At 35.8% G+C, this 23,098-nt stretch overlaps 1 protein-coding gene across 1 annotated transcript in view; it reads left to right on the plus strand.

Moving 5' to 3' along the window:
* Nucleotides 1–23,098, plus strand: part of MYOF (myoferlin) — a 64,823-nt gene that overhangs the window by 27,217 nt on the left and 14,508 nt on the right. Inside the window, 22 exon segments of the mRNA XM_008643801.2 lie at nt 885–923; nt 2,617–2,741; nt 3,222–3,338; nt 3,700–3,877; nt 4,697–4,821; nt 5,317–5,423; nt 7,724–7,916; nt 8,957–9,112; nt 10,098–10,229; nt 11,521–11,684; nt 13,369–13,483; nt 13,601–13,706; nt 15,264–15,406; nt 15,705–15,878; nt 17,084–17,195; nt 18,342–18,419; nt 20,199–20,380; nt 20,473–20,631; nt 20,790–20,888; nt 21,186–21,347; nt 21,866–22,031; nt 22,635–22,711. Coding sequence (XP_008642023.1) covers nt 885–923; nt 2,617–2,741; nt 3,222–3,338; nt 3,700–3,877; nt 4,697–4,821; nt 5,317–5,423; nt 7,724–7,916; nt 8,957–9,112; nt 10,098–10,229; nt 11,521–11,684; nt 13,369–13,483; nt 13,601–13,706; nt 15,264–15,406; nt 15,705–15,878; nt 17,084–17,195; nt 18,342–18,419; nt 20,199–20,380; nt 20,473–20,631; nt 20,790–20,888; nt 21,186–21,347; nt 21,866–22,031; nt 22,635–22,711 — 2,909 coding nt within the window.

Here is a 23,098-nt window from a genome sequence, read left to right on the forward strand (position 1 = left end):
GATAAGTACTTGTCTGAGACAGACCAATTTGTCCTTAAATTGGTGGCTATATCAGATGTTTAAAAACAAAGTTAGTGGCTCCAATCTTATACTGACTTGAGGCAAGAATTGGATGGAACACATAAAAGCTCATAACATAGTCCTCTTAGAAGGACTGCTGTTGAAGTAAGACTTCATGCAAGCATTCTTTTTATATGTCCCATGCGCAGACAGAAGCAAAAGAAAAAGGCAATGGAAAAGCCAAGACAGAAGGGTTGGGCTGTTGGGGAAAATTCAGCTCTGGAGAGATCACCTGTACTCCCCATATGAGTGTGTATCTTGAACTGCAACTGAGTCACAGCACATTTACACTTCAAACCCTTAGTAATGGGGGAGGTTAATTTGATTTCTCTCTCTGCTGATATACTGACATTGGAATTTCTATTATCTTCTCTTTAGTGGTGTGCCTGAAGCTGGTTCTGGCTTCTAAAGGACTGTGAAACTGAACTAGTCTATAGTCCTCAGTAAATGTAAATGTAGATACTCTAAGGGGCCCTGAAATGTAGTGGGTTTTTAAAATGTTTGTAAGATTTAAAAAGTAGTTTTAAAAATAAATCTATATTTTGTATGGAGAAGAATTGTACAAAGCTGAAAAAGAAGCATCAAAACAAGATATTTTGGCAGGTATATGCTGGATTTTTTCCTTTAGAATTTGCACAGGAAGAGTAATACCTTCATATATAAAGCATGAAGCAAAATTCTAATGCACATGAACGTAACTTTTTTTCCCAAGCCTTCAACTTTATTTTAAAAGGAGATTGCTTTGTGATGTGTGTTTTTTAAAAATGCTGTTTTCACTTGTTAGTTATGTAACTCATGTAACTATTTCTCTTTTTATAATATAGATTTTTCATCTTCGGGAACAGGGGCTTCATCTTATGAAGGTTTATATCTTCACCTGTTACTGATTTTGCGTTCCATTGCCCAAACTGAAGAATATTGCCTAAGATACTCCAGCAGCTTAAAAATATTTCTTAATAATTGTTTGTCTAAAAGATTTCACCACTGTGATTAAAGAGTATCAAACATAACTAACTATAAACCAGTTTTGGCACTGGAATTGGTTTGAAAATATTTCTGTTTGGCTGGTGCTTCAAGCTGTGTGTTAGAGATGAGCATGTAGTTGCTTTAATTACAAAGTGCTTAGTCTAACAATGCCTTGTAATTTTTAACTTAGCTATGAGATCACAGGTATATTTGCACCTGCAGAGCCTTGCGGAAATAAATAACTGCCTAAAATAATTAGTGGCTGTTTTGCTTATGCTTAGCAAGCTATATAAACAAAATTTGGAAAATAAAATCTGATTCTGTTACTGCCTGGAGAGGTGACTTTTTCCATAACTGTCTAGGTTGACATCCAGTTTTGAAAGACTTTATGGTAAATATTTAAATAGTGAGAAATAATAAGTGGAGTGCAGTTGGAAGGTAACCAACATTCATCCACACAATACTCCATTTACTATCTTCCTTTCTTAATAAAGTAATATTAAATTAAAAGCTGAAATAATTTCTCTGAGTCAGTTTCTGTTATACATGATCATTAGCCTTCTAAAAGTAAGCAATTGAATTTTATATTTAAAAAAGTAGAAAAGAAATTATTTTTATTCCAGTTTTGGGAGGGTTTTCTTGTTGCCTATATGTTTTTAAATTTATATTCTGTTTAATTTATTATCATCAGTAAGTAGTGAATGTAGTAATTTAACACTTGTCAGTACCTTAAATCTAGTCATACTGAGGTCTGATGTGAGCAGTTCAGTGTTAGAACTTTTTAAAAATAGGACATTATTCCACCAATTTCCTTTTAATTCAAAATTTGAACTGTTTCTGATTCAGATGTAAGGATGTGCAAGTATTCAAATGCAAAATAGAGAACTGGAAATCTTTGTTTTATATTGTGCAGATTATACGTGACTTAGTGTTGACAGGTAATTACATCAAGACATCACATTCACTTTTACTATCCACTCAGTAGTGGCATAGTCACACAAGGCATAACTCTTTACTGTCACTGTCTTACCTCAGCCTTCTTTCCTGTGAGAAATAAGTGCCTCCCTCTCTGTGCTTCAGATCACTCCAGGCAATTTCAGTTGCCAAGGTTAAGGACCTGTTTCTCATCTTTTTTTTTTTCTGCTAGAGTGTGCATCTTTTTGTGTGGCTGTTTAGTTTGATCACTGGTCTGTGCACTTAAGTGATTGCAAATGTTGTTTTACTCGGTTTCATTTTTTTTCAGAAAATGTGTTTTCTGTTAGCATAAGAGCATATGATCCTTGCACATAAACTAAAGCTATATATTTGGAGTGGGACATAAATTCTTTTTATTCGGTGGGATTTTTGCTGCATGAGGTAGTATTTAGTATAAGTGTTGTACAATGAAGAAGGAAGTTAGGTACAAGTACAGTCAGTGGTATAATTATTTTAAATTAATATGGTATATCCAGAGAATAAAGTGTTCTTATATTACTAATACCTAACTAATATCTAACATTTCTTCTAATGGATTTGATGGTAATGTTAATTGTTTTTTTCTGGCTCAGTATGGTAATTAACAAAGATACAATGGTAATATCTTCTGTTTAGTAAACTCTGGAGAAAGTGAAGTTGGCTTTTTACCAACATTTGGGCCTTGTTACCTAAACTTTTATGGAAGTCCAAGAGAATATACTGGATTCCCAGACCCCTATGATGAATTAAACTTTGGAAAGGTAAGTTTCTTTATTAATTGTTTTTCACTGAAGAATTAACCCAATTCTTTTTAATCAATGAATTGATTAATTTTAATGGGTTTTGTTTCACATTATGCACCCCTTGCTCTTTCTTTTTGAATAATATTTTATATTGAAGATTAATAAGGAATTATGATAGTATTTTCCATTCCTATCTGTTTTCATTTTGAAGGTATTTTTGAAGGAGCAGCAGTGGTTTTGATGATTTTCACTAACTGCACATTTGCATGCATTTGTATTTCTTCTTTCCTTGTTTGCATAAATACATTTTTCACTTCTAGCATTAAGTAAAGCCAACTGCTTTATTTCACTTGTTCCAATATGTACATCCGCCTCTGCAGGATTTTTGAGAACACGTCAATGAAGCCAGAATCACGTACAGCTGAAGAAAAAATATGCTACTTTAGGGCAAATATATAAAACTGGATTAACTGGATTTGATATGTGTTTATGTTACAGGGAGAAGGAGTTGCTTATAGAGGGAGAATTCTGGTTGAACTATCTACAATATCTGAAAGCAAGCCTCTTAATAAAAAATTAGAAATGATTCCTAATGATGACTTACTAGTTGTTGAGGTAAATCCTTGTTTTATTGTCACTGTTGGTAGTGGAGATGTGGTTCGGCTGGTTGGTTCTAAGAGAGTGATCTAACTCACTAAATCAGTACAATAAGGTTGAATCTTCAAACTAAGAGAAATGCTTATTGGTGGCTGAGGAGTCGTGGCTACAAAAATGTTGTGCCCTTGTAGCAAGAAGTGTTAATTTGAAACATTTTATAATATCAAATACAGTAATTAATTATATATGTTATATTTTTTGCTTTCTTCTCAGAAAACAGTAAAAATGTCAAAGTTATTATTTCCATTAAGAGATTGCTGTTGTTTTCTATAATTGTGGATCCTGTTTTGAAATGCAACTAAAAAGGTTGCTTTTGTAGAAATACCAGCGCCGACGGAAGTTCTGCTTGGCTGCCGTGTTTCATTCTGCCACAATGCTGCAAGACACGGGAGAGCCCATCCAGTTCGAAGTGAGCATTGGCAACTACGGCAACAAGTTTGACACCACCTGTAAACCTTTGGCATCAACGACTCAGTACAGTCGTGCTGTTTTTGATGGTAAGGATGCTCTGGTTTAGGGATTAGATACTCTAAAATTGTCTTTTTGAGGTGCTGTTTATGGCTTTGGAATGTCAGCCCAAACTGCACTGAACACTTCCTGAAAATGTGACAGAAAAGAGCGCGTGTGGCTCTTCACAGCTCTTGAGATGAAGATGCATTTATGGAATACATGCTGCAAGGCCTACTGAGGTTATTAAATGAAATTTTGAGAGAATTCAGTGAAATCTTTTGATCATGTACTAGATGTGCACAAAATTTGCAAGGAAAAGAAATCACATTATTTTAGAAGTATCAAGAATTAAGTAGGAAGAACACGCTTTGAATATTCTGATTTAGAATAAAATAATAACTTGTTTTTAAATCATACATCTCACAGCCTAGAAAAAACCAAACTATCTAGATCACAGGAAAATATATTTTGGCTATAATTTTTTTTAATTAACTGCAAAGAGTAGTTCTTTTTTCCCTGTGTGTTAAATGAAATTGTCAGACTTACTCTGGTAAATAATTATTTGAATATTTTATTTCAAAGAAAGACTTATATTAACGTGCCATCAGCATCAGTAAGTTATGGGAAAAAATAATCAACATGTTAACAGCTAATTTATTTTTAAAAATCTGTTGGATTTTGAAACAATTTGAAGTGAGTGTTTGCCATTCGACAGATGCTACAGTGGCTTGAAAATACAAATTCTTAGATGTAGATTATATGTTCTTAATGATTTGTAGTACATAAATAAAATAAATATAGCAACAGTGTACAGTATGTATTCCTGCCATGAACTCTAAATCTTACATACAAATGTTTCACACCAGGTAATTATTATTACTACTTGCCATGGGCAAACACAAAGCCAGTTGTAACGCTGACTTCTTTTTGGGAGGACATAAGTCATAGATTAGACCCTGTGAATGTAATCCTAAACATGGCTGAAAGACTGGTAAGACATTTAAAATCTCTCTTTTGCTGATAGGCTTCTCATTTTTACTTTTTTTGATTTAGAGGTGTAATCAAACAGCGACATTTTGAGCAAATTATGGAAATTTTGTGATACTTTCTCTCCTTTTTTCTTACTCAAAATTAAAAGTAGCTTAGTGTAGCAAATGGCACTGTTAATCATAGGCCTGTATTTTAGCAACGCTCAATACAGTCCTGCTTGAATCCACAGGGAATTCCCACAGGAAAGAAGAGTCCTTGCTGTTGGTTAGGGGCATGTTAAGTCTGTGGAATTGTTATTTGCATGTTTTGTTAATACAGTGGGGGAGAACATCAGAATAGTCCTGTTAAATATGAGTGAAGTTTAAACACCTGAGTCTTTTTTTTGGTTTAGCCTTTACATGGACAAATAAATAAGGTCAAAATCTTGAAACTCCTACTGACCATAAACTACAATGGAAGTTTATGAGTGCAAATTCTTTTCTTTTAAATTCCTCAGCAATCCAACTTAGCCACCTTAAAATCAGGAATGCAAGCTAAAATGTCTGAAAACCAATTAGCTGAGATGTGGTTGAAGCTGATTGATGAACTTACAGAAGGTATAAGGTAAAAGAATCTTTTTTTATCTCTTACATTATCATTCTAGGCCTGCTCAGAATCTTTGCTATTGCCTCTGCTAAGTCAGAAAACAAATTCTGAGGACTATAAAACTGACTAACCCCTGAATTGACCTAAGAACTGAAATTCCAAAAGTCTCTGAAAGTAGTAAAACATCATGGATATTGCCAATGAAATAATCCAGCTAGTTGTGTAATTCTCCTTTATCTCAGGATAGTTTTATTACTGACAGTGATAAAACAAAACAGTATCTCTTGAAAAAATCTAAGGGAGGACTGTTCTGAAAGTAGATATTAGGTCTCTCTTCTGCCTTTCTTCCATCCTCCCTTCTTTAGAATTCCTCATGTACCTTTGGTTTACCCATGTTTCAATGTTATTCCTGAAACTGAAGAGAGAAGAAAGTCTAGTAATTTACTGGTAAGCCCAAAATAAACAAGTCAAAAGGTATGCAGAGATTAAGGACCATAAAGATCATACTTTTGAGTAAGCCTCTAGTCAACATGTCTGTATGTATGGGAGTGTTCAGAGAAGGCAACAGGAGTCAGCATTTAGAGTTTTGAAAGAGAAAAAATTCTAAATAGAGAGGAAGGATTTGTATGAGAAAGAGACATTAAAAAAGGAGGTATTGAGATGGGGAGAGTAAACAAGTGGGTGATAAAACAGCACAGGAAAAGGAAAGGGAAAATGACAGAACAGTTATTATCCATAAGAGGAAATAAAGAACATGAAATGAGAGAACAAATTCATCAAGTTGTAGAGCCAATATAAAAGTAAGCAGGGGGAAAAACAAACAGTGGAGGTCAGTATATACTAGCAAAGAATTACATGATAGAAAGCTTATGTAAAAATATAAACTAGTAACTTCATAGGATGCTGTGATCTGAAAGAAAGCAGAGAGAAACAACTCACAAACTTCAGGAAAGTAAAATGTGAAGGGCACATGGAGCCATCTAGTGAGTGTGGAAACTTCAGGTCAGTTCATCATCCTGACACATATTTGCACTGTTATTAATTCAGGCCATTATTTTATAAAATATCACTCAACAATTATCGAGCAATAGCACTTAGACATATCCACCAAATGAACTTCCTGTTGCTCTTGGGATACAATTCTCTTTTTTGATTTTTTTTTCAGCAAACTCAAAAAACCTCTGTCAAAGACCTAGTTTCCTGCATTGAATTCGTAGAAGATTTTTCCTTGCTGTGCTAAAGTTTCAATGACTTAGGAGTGTGAGAGGGTTTTCAGTGCACTACTTAAACCTAAAATGATGTGACTTTCTGGAAGTTCTGATCCGGTGCATTTGATTCATGTCTAAGTAGCTCCCAGGGCAGACAGCCCTTGCGCTCAGATTAGTAGAACTAACTGTAGTGGAAGGCACAATAGTCAGTATCAAGGTTTTACAGAATCAAACCCCTTAGAAGTGCATCACATGTCATTAAGTATAGGTCAAAGAAGAGTCAGTCTTTTCAAACTAGGCAGTGTCTTCAAAAGTTTTTTAACTTTTTCTAAAGAATCATATTAAAGATGTTTTAATAAACTCTGTTAAAGGGATACAGTCATTGGTCTTTGAAAAGCAGCCTTTTCCTCAAACCTCCTCTAACTCAAAAAAGCTCATTTTTCCTACAGAATTGGACAGCACTGTCAGGCACATGGTGTGATTTTTTTGGGGTTGTCCTGTGCTTAGCCAGGACTCAGTGATCCTTGAGAGTCGCTTCTAACTCAGGATGTTCTATGATTTCTTGGTTGCACGGAATAGTTACTCTGCCCTCTGGTGACTCAGAAGTTCTGTGTCATGGATTTCTTTCAGACTTCTTTGATGTTTTCCTGCCAGAGGGTTAGGTAAGTCTAGTCATAGACACAAGCCATATTTGTCTGTTGAGTTTCTGGGAATATACTGTTTCAGTGAAGGAAAGGAACCTAATCTTGGTCTGAAGGCACTGATTTCATTTTTGAGATTTTACATGTTGAGACAATATTTTTTTACTGCGAACATATAGAGAAGTGGATTTTCCTTGGTTTGATTGGCAGCAATTGCATTAAAGCAAACACATCAAGATGTTCTACCTTGATGCTTGTTATGTAAGTCCAGCCTTTCCCTTGCTTACTATAAACACCTTGTCAGGTGGACATCTCTGCAGAAATAGATGCAATAGCGGTGTTCCAGTGGTTTTCAATCACAGGAAATGATGGCACTCAATCCTTTGCCACTGTTTGCATGTCTGCATTTAGAGTGTAGCTAAATAGAATCCACTTAGATTATTAACCATAACAAATATTCTCTTTTCAGTAAACCATTTCCTCTCATAGAAGGCAAATCTAATATTACAGTCCTTGACACTCAGATAGAAAAATTGCGCCTCAAGTCTCTCAAACAGATTGGAGAAGCAGCAGCAAGGATGAGAAGTGAAGCTACTGATGTGAAAGCCACTCTGACAGAAATTGAGGATTGGTTGGATAGATTACTGCAACTGAGTGAAGAGGTTAGTGCTGCACAATACCAGTGATTGGTTTAGCAATACTGGTTAGTTTAGCAATACCTCTCTAACACAAATGGGTGTAAAGTTCACTGCTAATCAGTATCCACTCTCCATAGAATAGTAATTTTAGGTGCTGTGAAAGTAAGCATGTTCCCATCTGTAATTGCAATTTACTTAAACAAAACTCGTGTGTTAGCTGTTCTCACTGAGAATGTGTGTTGGGTAATGATCACGCTGTGATTGGTAGAACAGACCCTGTTCTGTTTAAGTGACTGTATTTTGTCCTTTCCTTTCTTCCTGAGTTGCAAGTCACTTTTTTGGTTCAGGGACTGCAGGGTATATGTTGGGTTTCCACAGCTTGTTAGCTGTAGTAATCAGCTTCTAACAGAGTTAAATCTGTTTCTGTGGATTTTTTTTTTAATTTTCAGAAATGTTTTCTGTTTTCATCTTGGCTATCTCATAATTGCTTTTCACAACTTTTTAGAAATGGTTTTATTTTTAGTATGTTGCTTCTGCTCTGTAAAGCTACTGGTTTAAAAAAAAAGAGTTAACTGGCCAGACTTGCAGCTAGCTCACAAAGGTGGGCACAGAATTCCAGAAAGGTAATAGGTGGTTTCTGTCTTCGCTAAAAGTCTTACGAAGACATACCCTTAACATGGAAGCATCACAAGCACTTTAATATGTAGCAGGTCAATCCAAAGCATCAACAGAAGGCATCAGTCACTGCCATTGCCATTAGGGAATCAAGATACAAAATGTCTCTAGAAAAATTCATAAAGGATGTAAGGATTGTTTTCTAAATAAAACTTACTTGCTTTCCAAAAATCTTAATGGTATTTTTATGATTCTTTCAGACCTATGTATTGTTTACTTGCAAAATAAAACTATTCCCTCTATCAGAAGTTTGTGGTGATTCTTGATTCTAAATGATAAATCCTTTGACATAAACCCTTATTTATGTTTCTCTTTTCTAAGACCTAGATTAGTTTATTGTTCTATTAATTACTCTTCTTAACCCTCCTTTCCCCACAAATAATCTGCAGCCACAAAACAGTATGCCTGATATAATCATATGGATGATCCGAGGGGAGAAAAGACTGGCCTATGCTCGTGTTCCTGCACACCAAGTGCTATACTCCACAACAAGCCCTGAATCATCTGGTAAATATTGTGGAAAGACCCAAACAATCTTCTTAAAGGTACTTTATTTCTCCTTAAGAAATAATTAACTGCCTAAATTGAGATGCCTTCTGACATGAGTGTGAAACATGCAAACAAACTATGAACAATGAGGTGTCAAACTCAGGACAGATTAAAAGCCAACTGCTTATTGCTTCTTCAAAGTATCAGAGTTTTAAGTCCATCATAAGCCAATTAGAACCAGTATTGGCCCCTATCTTTGAGACTTTTCTAAAAGAGCTCAAAATTTTGATAGAACTTTAAAGTGTTACTTGAGTTGGTATTTTGGGGTTCTACATGAATGGATGCTTTCATAGGGAATAAAAGTGTGAGTCAGAGAAGTTCCAAAAACCTATTCAAAGTTTTGGATGGTTTTCTGCAAGCAATAGAGCATGTCTACACCCAGAAGTTGTCTCTCTGAATTGGGTCTTACTCTTGAATGGGAATGGCTTTCTCCATTTAAGTTGAAACTGTATTTAGTTGAAATAAACGTAACCAGAAAATAGCAACCTGACTGTGAAATAATAGCACTTACAGAGTTTGTCATTTTACTAGTAGTTACAGTGATGAATGCTTCAGTGCAGACAAGCCTGTATCTTCATGGTTTTATGCAAACCCCCATTGATTCTGCATTTACTGAACCATCCCTGCTAACCTCTGCATTTCCAGAGTCTCCCAACAAGAAACTCAAATATCAACACTGAAGTTTTAAGTTCTTGTCAAAACTAAAAACTCATTGCTGAATGAAACTTGGGAGAGAATATACTGGAACAGGGCTGATATTACTGTTAGTGTACTTGGGTTTTTACATGCCCTAGACAGGTATCATTTAAAGAATGTTTTCCTCCTGAACTACTTACTACTGACTTTTGAGAAAAAGCACTACGGGAAGAGATAAATAAATATGTATTGTTACTCATATCTCTTTGTTACTGTGTATATTTTACTGAAAGCTACAATACCTGCATAACATATCAAAGAATAACATTTTTGTTTTTGTGCCAGTACCCACAGGACAAGACGAAAGATGTCAAAATGCCTGCAGAGTTGCGAATTAACATTTGGCTGGGGCTCAGTGCAGTTGAAAAGAAGTTTAATAGCTTTGCAGAGGGAACATTCAGTGTTTTTGCAGAAATGGTACGTCCATCATTGCTTTCTTACTTTAAACTTGGATGTGAGTGTTGGGAATTCAGTGCAGTTGGAGCTTCTTTGTGTGACGGACAGAAAGAGAGAGTAGTGTTTATTATAAGGAAACAAGTAGACCCCATTCAAGGCAATTAATGATCGAGTCCATTGTACCTACCGGATGAACTTCAGCAGACCAGATTCTGACCTGGTTAGTCAGGTACAAATCTGGTTAATTCCAGTGATTTCAAATAAGTTTATTTTAGATTTTAATCAGTGTAATTAAGATTGAGATCTAAACCATTATGTTTTGGCATGTGAATAACCCTTTTTTTTTTTAATTGCTTCTTCACTTATACAAATTATGCTTGGATACAATTGATTTTGCTTAATAATGGTTCTTCTGTAGCAGTGGAAAATTTACTGTTGCTGACAAAAGGCTATAATACAATTACATTTCAATGAGAAGAGTTAAAAAAGTCAGAACACAAATGCTTGAGATAGTCCCACAGCATATAATAGAGGTTTTGAATGGAAATGGTAAGTAGCAGGTATGTTTTATATGCCACATCACATAATGGTGCATACAACCCCGTAGCAGTAAGATGGGTAATAAAGACATTTTTCCAGTGGTGTCAGCATTGCACCTGTGCTTAAATATTTAGTAAGTCACTTAAAGCAATGGGTGTTCAAAGCCATTATTTAAGTATACAGTTTAAGAGGCTGTTGAATATCTCATTTGTTGATCTTCAGCAATCCAACAATTTTACACGAATAAGAGCAGAAAACTCAAGACCATCATAAACTACAAATAATGCCAGGAGGGGAAATAGACTATTTAAACTGGACTGACATCAGAATCATGCCCCTGGTAGCTACTGTGATAAGATTTTAATTCAGTTATACATATTACAAAATAAAAGATTTTAAATAGGAGGAGATTTGAGATGGAAAAGAATGACAATCATGCATTTAGGGAACAGAATGAACTTGTTTGAATAATGTAACAGAATTTTATTTAACAGCACTCTAATTTTGAGAAAATTTTACTGTAGTTGTAGGGAGGCATTACATTGAGAAGATTGTTTACCAGGCAGCACAGAAGAAAATGAAAGAAAGAAGTTAATAATGACATTGCAGAGTAATGTGGAAAGGGAATACTTAATTTCAGAGCAAGTAAAATGTAAAATTATAGTAAAATGCTTCAGTTGTAATAGTTACATAAATATATATTCATTTCCCCCCCTAAAAGCTGTTACTTATTCCTAAGTAATAATTGCATTTTTGCTTTCTTCCTACACAGTATGAAAATCAGGCTCTGCTTTTTGGGAAGTGGGGTACCTCAGGACTTGTTGGTCGCCACAAGTTTTCTGATGTTACAGGAAAAATCAAACTGAAAAGAGAGTACTTTCTACCCCCAAAGGGCTGGGACTGGGAAGGAGAATGGATGGTTGATCCTGAAAGAAGGTCAGATTTTTTAAATTTTATGCAGGTAGGAATAAAGGCGTTTGTGGTGTTGAGTAAAAGCTCTTCTCTGTTTTGCTGGATGAGAAAGAGATTTTAAGCAGAATGTTCCAGGACAGCAAAAACCAGACAATAGTCAAAGCTAGTTAATAGTGCTAAAATTAGCATTACCTTTTTAAAAAGTAAAACAAAACAGGCAACAGAAAGAAAGCATCCATTTCTAAGAACTAGCTTATGGTTTTGCAGTCCCCGTGTTATGATGGCTCTATTGCTTATATTCTCTGGGTCTCAGTGCTTCATCTTTTAAAAAGGGATAATAGTAGTATTTCATGCCTAGGAAGCTACTACAAGGTTTACATGTGTCTATGTGAGATTCACAGATCCTGCTGGGATGCTTTCAGAGAAGACCCTTGGATTGGTGGATCTTCCCTAGAGAGAAACTTAACCCTGGCATCCAGTATAAATCTGCAGTTCATGCTGTAGTGACATCATTACAGCATCTGCATGGGCATTCACAAACACTGGATGGTTTTTTTGTTTATTTCATTAAATATTGAAAAGTTCCATTGCCATTGCTGAACACCTGACACAGGTTATTTCTCAAACGGACTCAAGGCAGGCGGTGTTTTCAGTATAAGGTTGTGGTGCCATGTGACAGCTCCTCCCCAGGCAGACCAAATTTGTGAAGTGTCAGTCCTTCCTGAGCTCTGACAGGTTCAGTCTTGCTCTGCCAGAGGTTTTCAGCTCTGGAGTTGTGCCAGTCTGTGTTGCCACACTTTAAACCAGACTGGGTACATTATTTGTTTCATAAACAAAAGCCAGCTTGAGAAAGAGACTCTTTTTTTTTCCTAAAAGAAAATATTTGGCCCATTTTAAATTCTTGTGTTCTGATGGTAAAAAAGATACAGAACTGCTGCTATAGAAAAACTGTGCAGGGAAAAATATGTGCTATTATTTGATCCATTTTAAAATTTCATCAGTTGTAGGTATGAATGGATGGTGTTTTGTTTCTATGAAATTGGTCATTTTTATAAATAATATGACATGAAGAAAATCAGTAACATGGAGATACTTTCTCAGATAATGGAAAATCCCTTCCTGTTGAAATGCCTATTTTTCTGCCATGCAGCTGCTTCCACTGGGAGATGATCTGTGGCTCTATTTGGCCAGCAAATGGCAGTGTGGAACACACTTTGGTGCCTTCTGAACCAGAGTGAACCACCAAGGGAAAGCAAAAGGCTTTTATCTGATTTAATGTTCTTCTATTTCTTTTACTTGCAAATTAGAAAAATATTAGCCAACTGATTGCTTGCCTTGTCAACAGCATAAATGGAAACAAAATTAAGTACATTGCCAAATTTTAATGCATACATAGATGCACGTGCTTTAGAGATGCATATAATTCATACACAGTCCAGGTCTCCTACACTTAAATATATGATGTTTTTTCTTTTTCCAAGAGGACATATTGGAAGCAGATCCTGAATTATCACTCATATTTATGAATAATGTTCCTCCTAATGCTTAATGCTGCTGGAGTTTCTTCAGTGTTTTTTTCTGTTTCCTTGATATAGATGGACAGTCCAGAATACCACCATGTGTGCACATTCTGTACTATGTTTCTGTATGTCCTCTGTAGTGAACTAATGTGGGTTTTATTTATAATTGTATTTTTTTGGATGTGCAGTTTGTTGACTGAAGCTGATGCTGGTCATACTGAGTTTACTGATGAAGTATATGAAAATGAGAGTCGCTATCCTGGAGGGGAATGGAAAGCATCTGAGGAGAGTTTCACAGATGTGGTGAGACTTAAATTTTTCACTGGATAAGTAAAGGTTTAAGGGAAGGAGTACTATGTTTTGCTACACAGTGTATTTAGTCTACTAATGCACAAAACTTATATTTTCCTTATATAAAAGAATGGAGAAAAAGCCCCGCCCCCACGTGAATTCACATGTCCTTTTGGATGGGTGTGGGAAGATGATGCTTGGAAATCTGATTTAAATCGAGCAGTGGATGAACATGGTAAGATTTACTGTTTATCTGCTGATTATTAGGACAATCTGCTGTATTTCATAATGAAGGAGGAGGACACATGTCAAAACTAGCAATATTCTGGGCATGATAGTGGTTGCCCTAGGGAAAAATACCAAGGAAGTATTTAGATAAAGGTGCTTAAGGAATCAGATAATATGACACTGAGAAAGTGTTCACTGTCTACATCTGTTTCTACGTCCTTTTTAATGGATTAATAGCAGCAACTGAGGGGTTTTTAGAGAAGTCAGAAGCTTGAGACCTGAAACCTCTGTAATTGCATCAAGAATATGTGGCAAAGGCAGGTTTGGATCTGTCTGGTAATTTACCTGTGAACTTTTAGCCACGGGATGAGTCATCAAATAATGCCACGAAGTGAATCAGGAGGTCTGGGGACTGAAGGATGTGGGAAATCTTCTTGTGTTGGTCACACACCACACAAGTCTGGGAAGGATTCTTTTATTTCTGAGAGCAGAATAGCGGCACTGAATTTGTGGCAGGGGAGCCATGCAGGACTGATCAGGATGAACCGTTGGTTATTAGGCAATTCTGAAATGAAAAACACTTCAAAATCTTTCCGTGAAGAGTCAGGTGCTGCTAGACAGAGATTTTCAAACTGTATGTATTACTAACATGATCAGGGTAGTAAATCCTAATATGCTTATTACTGTTGTCAGCTTAGAAAGTTGGGGTATAAACAACCTCACAAGACCATAATTTGGATTCTACAGCAATAGGAAAAAGTAATCAGTGTCTCCTAACAAAGTATTTACAGGAGATTAAGTTGATGGTTTGAAAACAAAATAAATTTTTTTTTTTAAAAGGAAGATCATGGGAGAGAATGGAAAACCCAGAATTTTGCAAAACTATAAGGAATTTTTGTTTTGTTCTAAACCAGATGAAAACTCTCAAATAGTTACTGCTTTTAAATAAAAAAATAGCTGGCTATTAGAGTAGAAAAAGAAACCTTAGGTTTATCTTAGAGTACTGATATCTGTCCTAATTGGAACTTCTGGTAGAAGTCTGTGGTAAGTTTTTAATAACATGAATTAAAATTAAGTTCTGAGTCTTAGATACTTGGCAACTGAATTATACATAGACCAAAAATACAGTAACAGGTTTACCAGTTCTTAAAGTTCTATGATCAGAGTTCATGTAGTTGGTGTTCTTTTAAATGAAAAGCTGTTGGAGTCAGAAGAGTGCACAGGACTTTTAACTCTTATTTAAAATTAAGGATTACTTCTTCCTGCAGTGAAGTATGAAAATGTGATATCAACATCTGAGAAAACAAGAATACAAAGAAAAGAACTTTATTGTATCTGTTTTAATGTTGAGATTTTTATTGTCACATATATTACAACACAGCATCACTATAAAATGTCATCAGTGGCTCCCTGGCTATTGGGCTGTAAGGGTCTGCAATGCTGAACAGTCTTGTGTGATAAATCTTCATCCTCTGTAGGTACAGTCACTCTATTCCCCATGCTTTTTTACTTAATATCTCGCTTGTATTTCTGAAAATACATCAACCCATTGATTCTGTTTTAGGATGGGAATATGGAATTACTATTCCTCCGGACACTAAACCCAAGTCATGGGTTGCTGCAGAGAAAATGTACCACACACATCGACGACGAAGACTGGTGCGGAAACGTAGGAGGGAACTGTCTGAAGGAGTTACAGCAGGAAGGGTAAGAAAAGAGAGATCCAATCAGGACTTGCACATTTTAACAGTTTGAGGTTTTGGGTTTTTTTAAAAGAACTGCATGAGATTACTCATTACCTGAGTAAAGAAAAAGTGTAATACCAACCAAAAAAAATCTTGAACAACCGTTTATGTATTTATTATATTCCCTTTCTGTATCTTCTTCTACGTTGACGTTTCTAGCTTTGGTTTATGAGGGGGTTTTTAGGCCTGCCACAGCAAATGCTGCTTTTTTTCACTACAGTTACACAACACTGTGGATAACAAGAATTTGTATCTTCTAGGGAAGGTCATCATATGAAGATCAGGAAGGATGGGAATATGCTTCCCTGATTGGCTGGAAATTTCACTGGGAACAACGCAGTTCTGATACTTTCCGTCGAAGACGATGGAGACGAAAAATGGCTCCCTCAGAGACACATGGTGCTGCAGCTATCTTTAAACTTGAAGGTGCTTTGGTAAGGGACAGAGTGTCAAAAAGGTCTTTCAAAGGTCAATCTGTTAATTTGCAGTAAATAAACAAATATATCAGCCATTTTAGCCCCTGAATTGTTAAACTAATATATAACTGAGAAGCTAATACAGTGTACATTGTTTAAATTATTTAGTCTGAAAGGGACCACTAAAGTTGGGGTAGAGATTTTTGTATTATTACTATTTTTTAATATTTTTATTACATATACAATATTGTATATCACGTTATATATAATTTATGTTTTATATTTTTAAAATCTTACTTATTGCTTTACTTTTCAAATTATTTTTGTTAGTGCATTATGTGAGATTTAGCTCAAAAGGCCAAATTACTAGATGAGCCTCCTGTAAATAAAGTGAAAAGGTAGCTCAAGCTTTTCATGCTTTTCATGTAATTTAGATGTTTTAACATCAGCACAAGAAACAACAGGTATGGAAAAAGCTGCCCCTGATGAGTATTTGCTTGTGTAAACAACCAAACACATGAAAAAATAAGAAAGTGGAGAAGCCAGAATTTCACATGACACAGATAGAGGAGCAGAATGCAGTTATTCCTCTAGTTTTCAGGTTAACACAGCTTCACAAATAACCTCTATTTACCAAAATACAAACTGTAGCAAATAATGTGAGAAGGCTCCTTTGTTTTTGTAAACTATATAATGATTCTGAGTGTATAGCATTAACAAAACTTTGCACTTTTTTCTTGGTTTGTTTCTCTTTTTTTTCATCAAATGTTGACCAACGATTCACTGATGGAATTTTCTTTCTTCACTTAATTTGGTTGCTCTGAGTTTAATAATTCCTCTTTCAGTTTTGCTTACAGCTGTAGTTCCTGCACTAGTGCTGGGATGAAGCCTTAAAGCAGTTCTCTGCTGCAGCACTGTGCAGAAGACCTGTGACCTTTCCTCCACTATGAACTGATAGGTAGCTAGTACATCTCCAGAAATAAGAAATTCTGGAAGCAAGATGAAATGATTGCATATGATTTCTGCACAGCTTCAATTGGCAACAGGAAATGACCTCTGGACATGAGTAAACATCCTGTAAAGCACTTTTGCTCACAGAAGTAAATTACTCCTTGTCCTGGAGGAGAGATGGAAACCCATAAATTCCCACACATAGTCCATTTCTATCAAGTTCCTTCTATGTTTGTAAATAGTCAATAACTTTGTTCTCTATCTAACTTCAGGGAGCAGACAATAGTGTCGATGATGGAGAAGGGAAGAGTTCAGACAAAACCAAGGAGTCAGCTACAAAGGTGTTTGGTGCCAATACACCAATGGTTTCCTGCTATTTTGACAGTAGGTTCTTTAAAAATACCTTTCTCAAAAATCTTGTCTGTTTCCTTTTGGTCTCAAACAGAATCATAATTCTTTGTGGTTTACATCTGGCTTTATATGCCTTCTGGAGTAATTACTATCAGACCCTTGATTGGACCCTATTTAAATTATTAAGGAAAAAATCCAGTTAGTCATTTCAGTATTTCAGTCCACTGTTACACAGATATTTTTAAAGCCTGTATGGGACAGGAATTTTAAGGGTAAATTTAATTTTTCTATTGGTTTAGGTCACTTAACCAGCTCAGTGCAGGATCAGACAATGCCTGGGCCAGAGGAAGCAGTACCATGTAGTTGAGTTGGTAAAGTGAACAAAACTGTAGCTTTGCCAACCTGGATTGGTTTTGAATGCTTTGTAATCACTGTAATGTGAATCACAAAAGCAGGGATGTTGAGATGGGAGCCACCAGTGCTAATTAACAGGAATAGAGGCCAATTGTGTGACTTAACATCCTTTTTGAGGAGCTCTGATTAGAACGCTTGCCTTTATTTGAACTCTGCAGAACTTGATCAACTTGCTGGGAATGGATGTCTGTATCGTAAAGATTTCAGAACCCAGGGAACATTGTTGAAGTTGCTTTTTAATAATGACCACAGTTGGAGGAAAATGGCACTTTTTCTTGCCAGAGGTCAGAGGTTTCAGCTCAGTGAGGTTCTGTAGTGGCTCAGATTTTTTCATGGGCTGAAAGGGTTAGACCTGACATCTTTTCAAGCAAAGCTGTAGTAACTTAGCTAAGAGCTAAAAATGTGAAATACCCAGGATCTTGGAAGTGCTGTAGTGAATACTTAAGCACAGGAGTGCCCAGTTCTTGATTGTCTTTGCCTGAGCTAGATTATCACACTGTTTCAAACAAATTTTTGAATAGAAAGACTTTTAGATGATCATATGGTGAAAAAAGCCCAAATAACATTAGTGATTTTTTTTTTTTCATTTCTGTGTTGTGTTGGAACAAATGTTCTCAGGTGCTAGCTGATTGGTATTAATAGCACATGAAAAGCAAAAATGTTACTACAGTGCTTGTGTTATAATGTGTAAGGCATTAAAATATCTTCATTACAGAAAAGAAGCCTGTATAATGCAGTTGAGCTGGTTTTATTTATTTGATACAGGAGTATATACTTACCACCTTCGCTGTTACATCTACCAGGCAAGAAACCTCATGGCTTTAGACAAAGACAGTTTTTCAGGTATGGAAAAATCCTGCTAAAGGTGCAGAAAACCCACTTTTGCCATGAACTAGTAGCTTGATTTATTTGGATGCAGAATATCTTGACTCTTTAAGGTCTGTGCATAGGTCCCAGCTACTGAAACTACACCGTAAAGAAAGTCTCAGCTTTATTACGTATGACCTGAATTTGTTACTACTGCCCCAGAGGCTGCTGCAAACAAAGTGCTCTGTTATGTCCTGTACCAGCTGCTGCCAGTGAATTCTCAGTGAGGGAATGGGATTTCAGATAAGGTCTGAATTTCCCATGACCAGGCCCTTCCTTTTGCCTTGGATTCTCCTTCTAACCAAAGTCTACATGCAGTTTTTTCCTGCAGGAAGCTTGCACAAAAGCAAGGATGAAGAAAGCTGGATGATTTCTTCGTTACTTATGTCACCAACTGCCTCTCAGTGTTCAGTGTGTCTTATTAACTGATTATGGACCATGAACATGTAGAAAACTACACTGTGCCTTACTGATAAGCATGTCTTTTATTTGTTTATACATGTGTACTTCTTGCCCATGTATTTCCAGCTCTTAGTTATTCCAACAGCGTTGTGTCCATCTGACATCTTTGTAGTCAGACTAATACCCAGCTTTCAAGTTTTGCTAATTCAAATCAAAATTTCACTGGAAAGTCACAGAGGAAATTGAATTTAGGTTCTGTAAGAATATGACTTTACACTTCCTTTAAGGAAGTTCAGCAGAAGACAAAGCTGAAATGAATTTTCTTTCTCCATTACCCTCCATTTGCATTCTTTCTTTTTCTCCCTTTAATTGAGTAGGTGTAATGCCTTTGTTACAGAGGATGCAATGCTTTACAAATTTTTGTGCTATTTTCTGAAATGAGGAGGGTTTTGTAGGGCTGCCTGCGTGTATTTGGTCTTATTTCAATATGCAGCACTTAAAAGCAATGCAAAGAAACAATTAAAAATGCCTTTAAATTGCATATGTATAATTCAGGACAGGCATCTCAGATGCAGTCATACATAAACTAGCTCATCTACATTTTATTTTCCTCTAAAATTTGTTTGAAGAATTAGCCAAATTTTGTAAAACTCTGATCATATACCTTGTCAGGATCTATTGAAACTGACCTAAAGATAACCTCTGAAATTGCCTTTAGTCCTTAGCAAGTGCAATTTGTACAGGAAACATTAATGACCATCATCAGATGCCTTCTACAGAGCTCTTGATGATTTAAAGGCCTGCCGAATACTGGGCCTAGACCACTTTAATCATTCAGCTGTTTCACAAGAAGAGGTTGCTGTAAACAAGCATGTTTGAAACCTAACCATGATCTGAGCAATACAGCCTGGGAGAATTTGTTGTTTGGCAACTAGTCAGAACTAGAATTATTTCTTTGTATTATTTATGAGGCCGTACAGTTGTATATCAATGGAGACAACAAAAAAGTTTCTATGGACAAGATTTAAAGCAAGATTAGTATAAACAGTGTTTCATTTTAGTTTTCTGGTTATCTTTCTGCTTTGAAAGATATTTTATCATTTTCATTTATTACTGTTAATCAAGCCTTGTATAAAGGAAGTGATTTAGTAATTGAATGGAAATTGCTCTATTAAATGTTAATTACATATATGTGTTCATTTTTGTTTTACATAGAATGGTTTATAGAACTGGTAACAACAGTAGAAAAATAACATATTACATTTGATAAAAATTGTGATTGTATACCTTATGGCTTGATGTGGTTTTGTTTGTCTGTAACTCTGTGCTTTCAATCTTTGTATGATATTTCAGATCCATATGCTCATGTTTCTTTCCTCCATCAAAGCAAAACAACCGAGGTCATTCATTCAACTCTAAATCCTACATGGGACCAAACTCTCATATTTAATGAAATTGAGATCTATGGGGACCCACAGTCAATAGCCCAAAACCCACCTAGTGTTGTTATTGAACTTTTTGACAGTGACCAAGTGGTAGGTGAAATCTTTTTACCCTGATTGCTTTTTTATTTATTTATGTTAGTTGACAACACATCAATGGCTGTTACTGCTGTTTTTTATTGCAGGGTAAAGATGAATTCCTTGGAAGAAGCGTTTGTTCCCCCATGGTCAAGTTAATCCCAGAAGAGGACATCACACCAAAACTGCTTTGGTATCCAGTTACAAATAATGGCAAAGCTAGTGGAGACATTCTTTTTGCTGCAGAACTTATTTTGAGAGACAGGGTGTGTATTTCTCCTTTTTTTGTGTGTGTGTAATATAATAAGATACAGTATATATTCTTCCATAATGAGACATTATGTGAAGAACTGTCTTAACACTTGCAAGGTATTTCATCTAAGGAAGATGGGAGAAACTAATACTCATGTTTGTGTCTTAATAGGCTGGTACCAACCTTCCAATTCTTCCATCACAAAGGGCACCAAAGCTTTACATGGTCCCTCAAGGAATCAGACCAGTAGTTCAACTCACTGCTGTTGAGGTATGGTTACTCTTAAACTAACTGAATACAAGTACAGTCTTCTCATCCTCTGGACAGGAGGCTTGTGTAAGTACTTAAAGAAAACAAAAAAATTCATAGTGAGAAATACTCTGTTCTTTAAGTGGTTTTGAATTTCACTGTTTCCACTTATTTTCCTAGAACTAGAACCTTGAAAGATTTTGCCAGACACATTTTATTATTGAATATCTTTATTTCTTCTTTCCTACTTTTTGAGTGTTATATTAAGCATATTGATATCCCTTCCCACTTTTGCTTATATTGGATTTTATTTTACAGATTTTGGCCTGGGGGCTGCGAAACATGAAAAACTACCAACTGGCACCTGTTATGTCTCCAAGTCTCATTGTGGAATGTGGGGGTGAAATGGTGGAATCTGTGGTGATCAAAAACCTCAAAAAGACACCGAATTTTCCGTCTTCTGTTCTCTTCATGAAAGTTGTACGTTACAAAAACCTATATACCACCTATCTATAGCAAAATAAGTTGCTCCATAGTTTTAAAGTTCAAGGGTTTGTTCTGAGTAGAAAAGCTCACACATCCTTTTTTGATTTACCATAAGCAATTTGTGAGCCTGAAAACTGTAATAAAGATCATGTAAACATGTGTGTACAGTCACTGGTAAGTTGCACGATTTTATATGCACAATCCAGTGCAGTATATAATTTTTTTTTTTTTGAAAAGGCATCAATTTACCTGTAGATGTTTGGCTACTTTCTTATTGCTAGGATGGGAGCTGTGCAAGAGTAAAGAAAATTCAAGATTTGGGGCAATTAAAATTACTCTTACTGACTTTTATTGACTCATAAAATTAGAAGTTTTCATTCACCATACAGCCATAAAACATGGTAGTTCAATATTAGGTAAATGAAGTAACAGCTCTGATTTAGGGAAGAAATCTTTATTCTTTCTTTTTCTTCTGTTTGCATTGTAAAAAACCTCTAACCTTGTATTTTTAGCTTTTGCCAAAAGAGGAGTTATACAGTCCATCCCTTGTTATCAAAGTAATAGACCACAGACCATTTGGACGGAAGCCCATTGTGGGACAATGTACTATTGATTTATTGGAAAGCTTTCGCTGTGACCCCTACACTACTAAACAGGACATTGCACCACAGCTGAAAGGTAGGAAACTGGAAAATGATACGTTCTGCTTTCTTGTGAGATACTAGAATTACCTACCTTCAGTGTTTACTCTGCATGTTGTACTGATGAATAGACATCTTGTGTTGTGTACTTAGTTGGAGATAATGTTTTCTGAAAGGAAAAACACCTAAAAGAGAGTATTAATTAGTGTAACATTCTGTGAAACATAAGAGGGCATAATGCAAAGCACTCTTGGACTTGATGTGCTCATTCCCTGAAGTTCCTCTTTAGTACCAACTTGGAAGTTAACTACCTGGAGATCACCTCTGCACTAGCACCAAAGTAATGATCCAGTATTCTAGCAAATATGGTCTGAATACAGTGCTGACATTTCCTCTGTATTTTTTCAAGTTTTACTCTTAATTTGAATACTGTGTATTTGAGAAATGTTTGTATATCCTGCACAAAAATATTTTGTCTGTTTTTAGCAAAAAGTGGCAACGAATTGCTTTCTTTAGATAAACATATAGCCAATGAATTATTTTACATCTTCTGTAACTGTCTGGAATTAAATCTGATGAAACTGTTTAGTAAGATATTTTTCCTACAACATATTGCCTTAATAAAACCTTTGGCTTACAGTTAGTCTGCTCTCTGCTGCACTTCACCAGGATACAGTAATTGATATGGAAGACACACAGCCACTGCTAACAGCTCAGGTAATCTTTGAAATTTGATGCTTGACTTTGTTCTTAAGATCTCTGATTTCTGAGGAACTATCTAGACAGCAAAATTGTCAGAAACATATGCAACCCTGTGGAAAGCCAGATTGAAGAAAGGTACTTGGTGACAGGAAAGCAAAGGAAATATGTTAATCATTTTAATCTTTGTTTTCATATAGTAAACATCAAACTGTAGCATTTTGTGCTGGTAAAATTCACCAGTAGCTTAAGAATTAATTCACTTGTTCAATAGCTATTGAAAGCACATGATAGAACATTACCCAGCTCCCACTGATGGTGGCTAGAGCAGCTTGATTTTGCACAGACTGACCAGTTCTAGATAAAGGAGTTAGAAGTAGGTGTATGCTCTGGTCCTTCAGCCCC

Source organism: Corvus brachyrhynchos, unplaced genomic scaffold, assembly GCF_000691975.1.
Source record: "Corvus brachyrhynchos isolate BGI_N302 unplaced genomic scaffold, ASM69197v1 scaffold61, whole genome shotgun sequence".
NCBI classification, from domain to species: Eukaryota; Metazoa; Chordata; class Aves; order Passeriformes; family Corvidae; genus Corvus; species Corvus brachyrhynchos.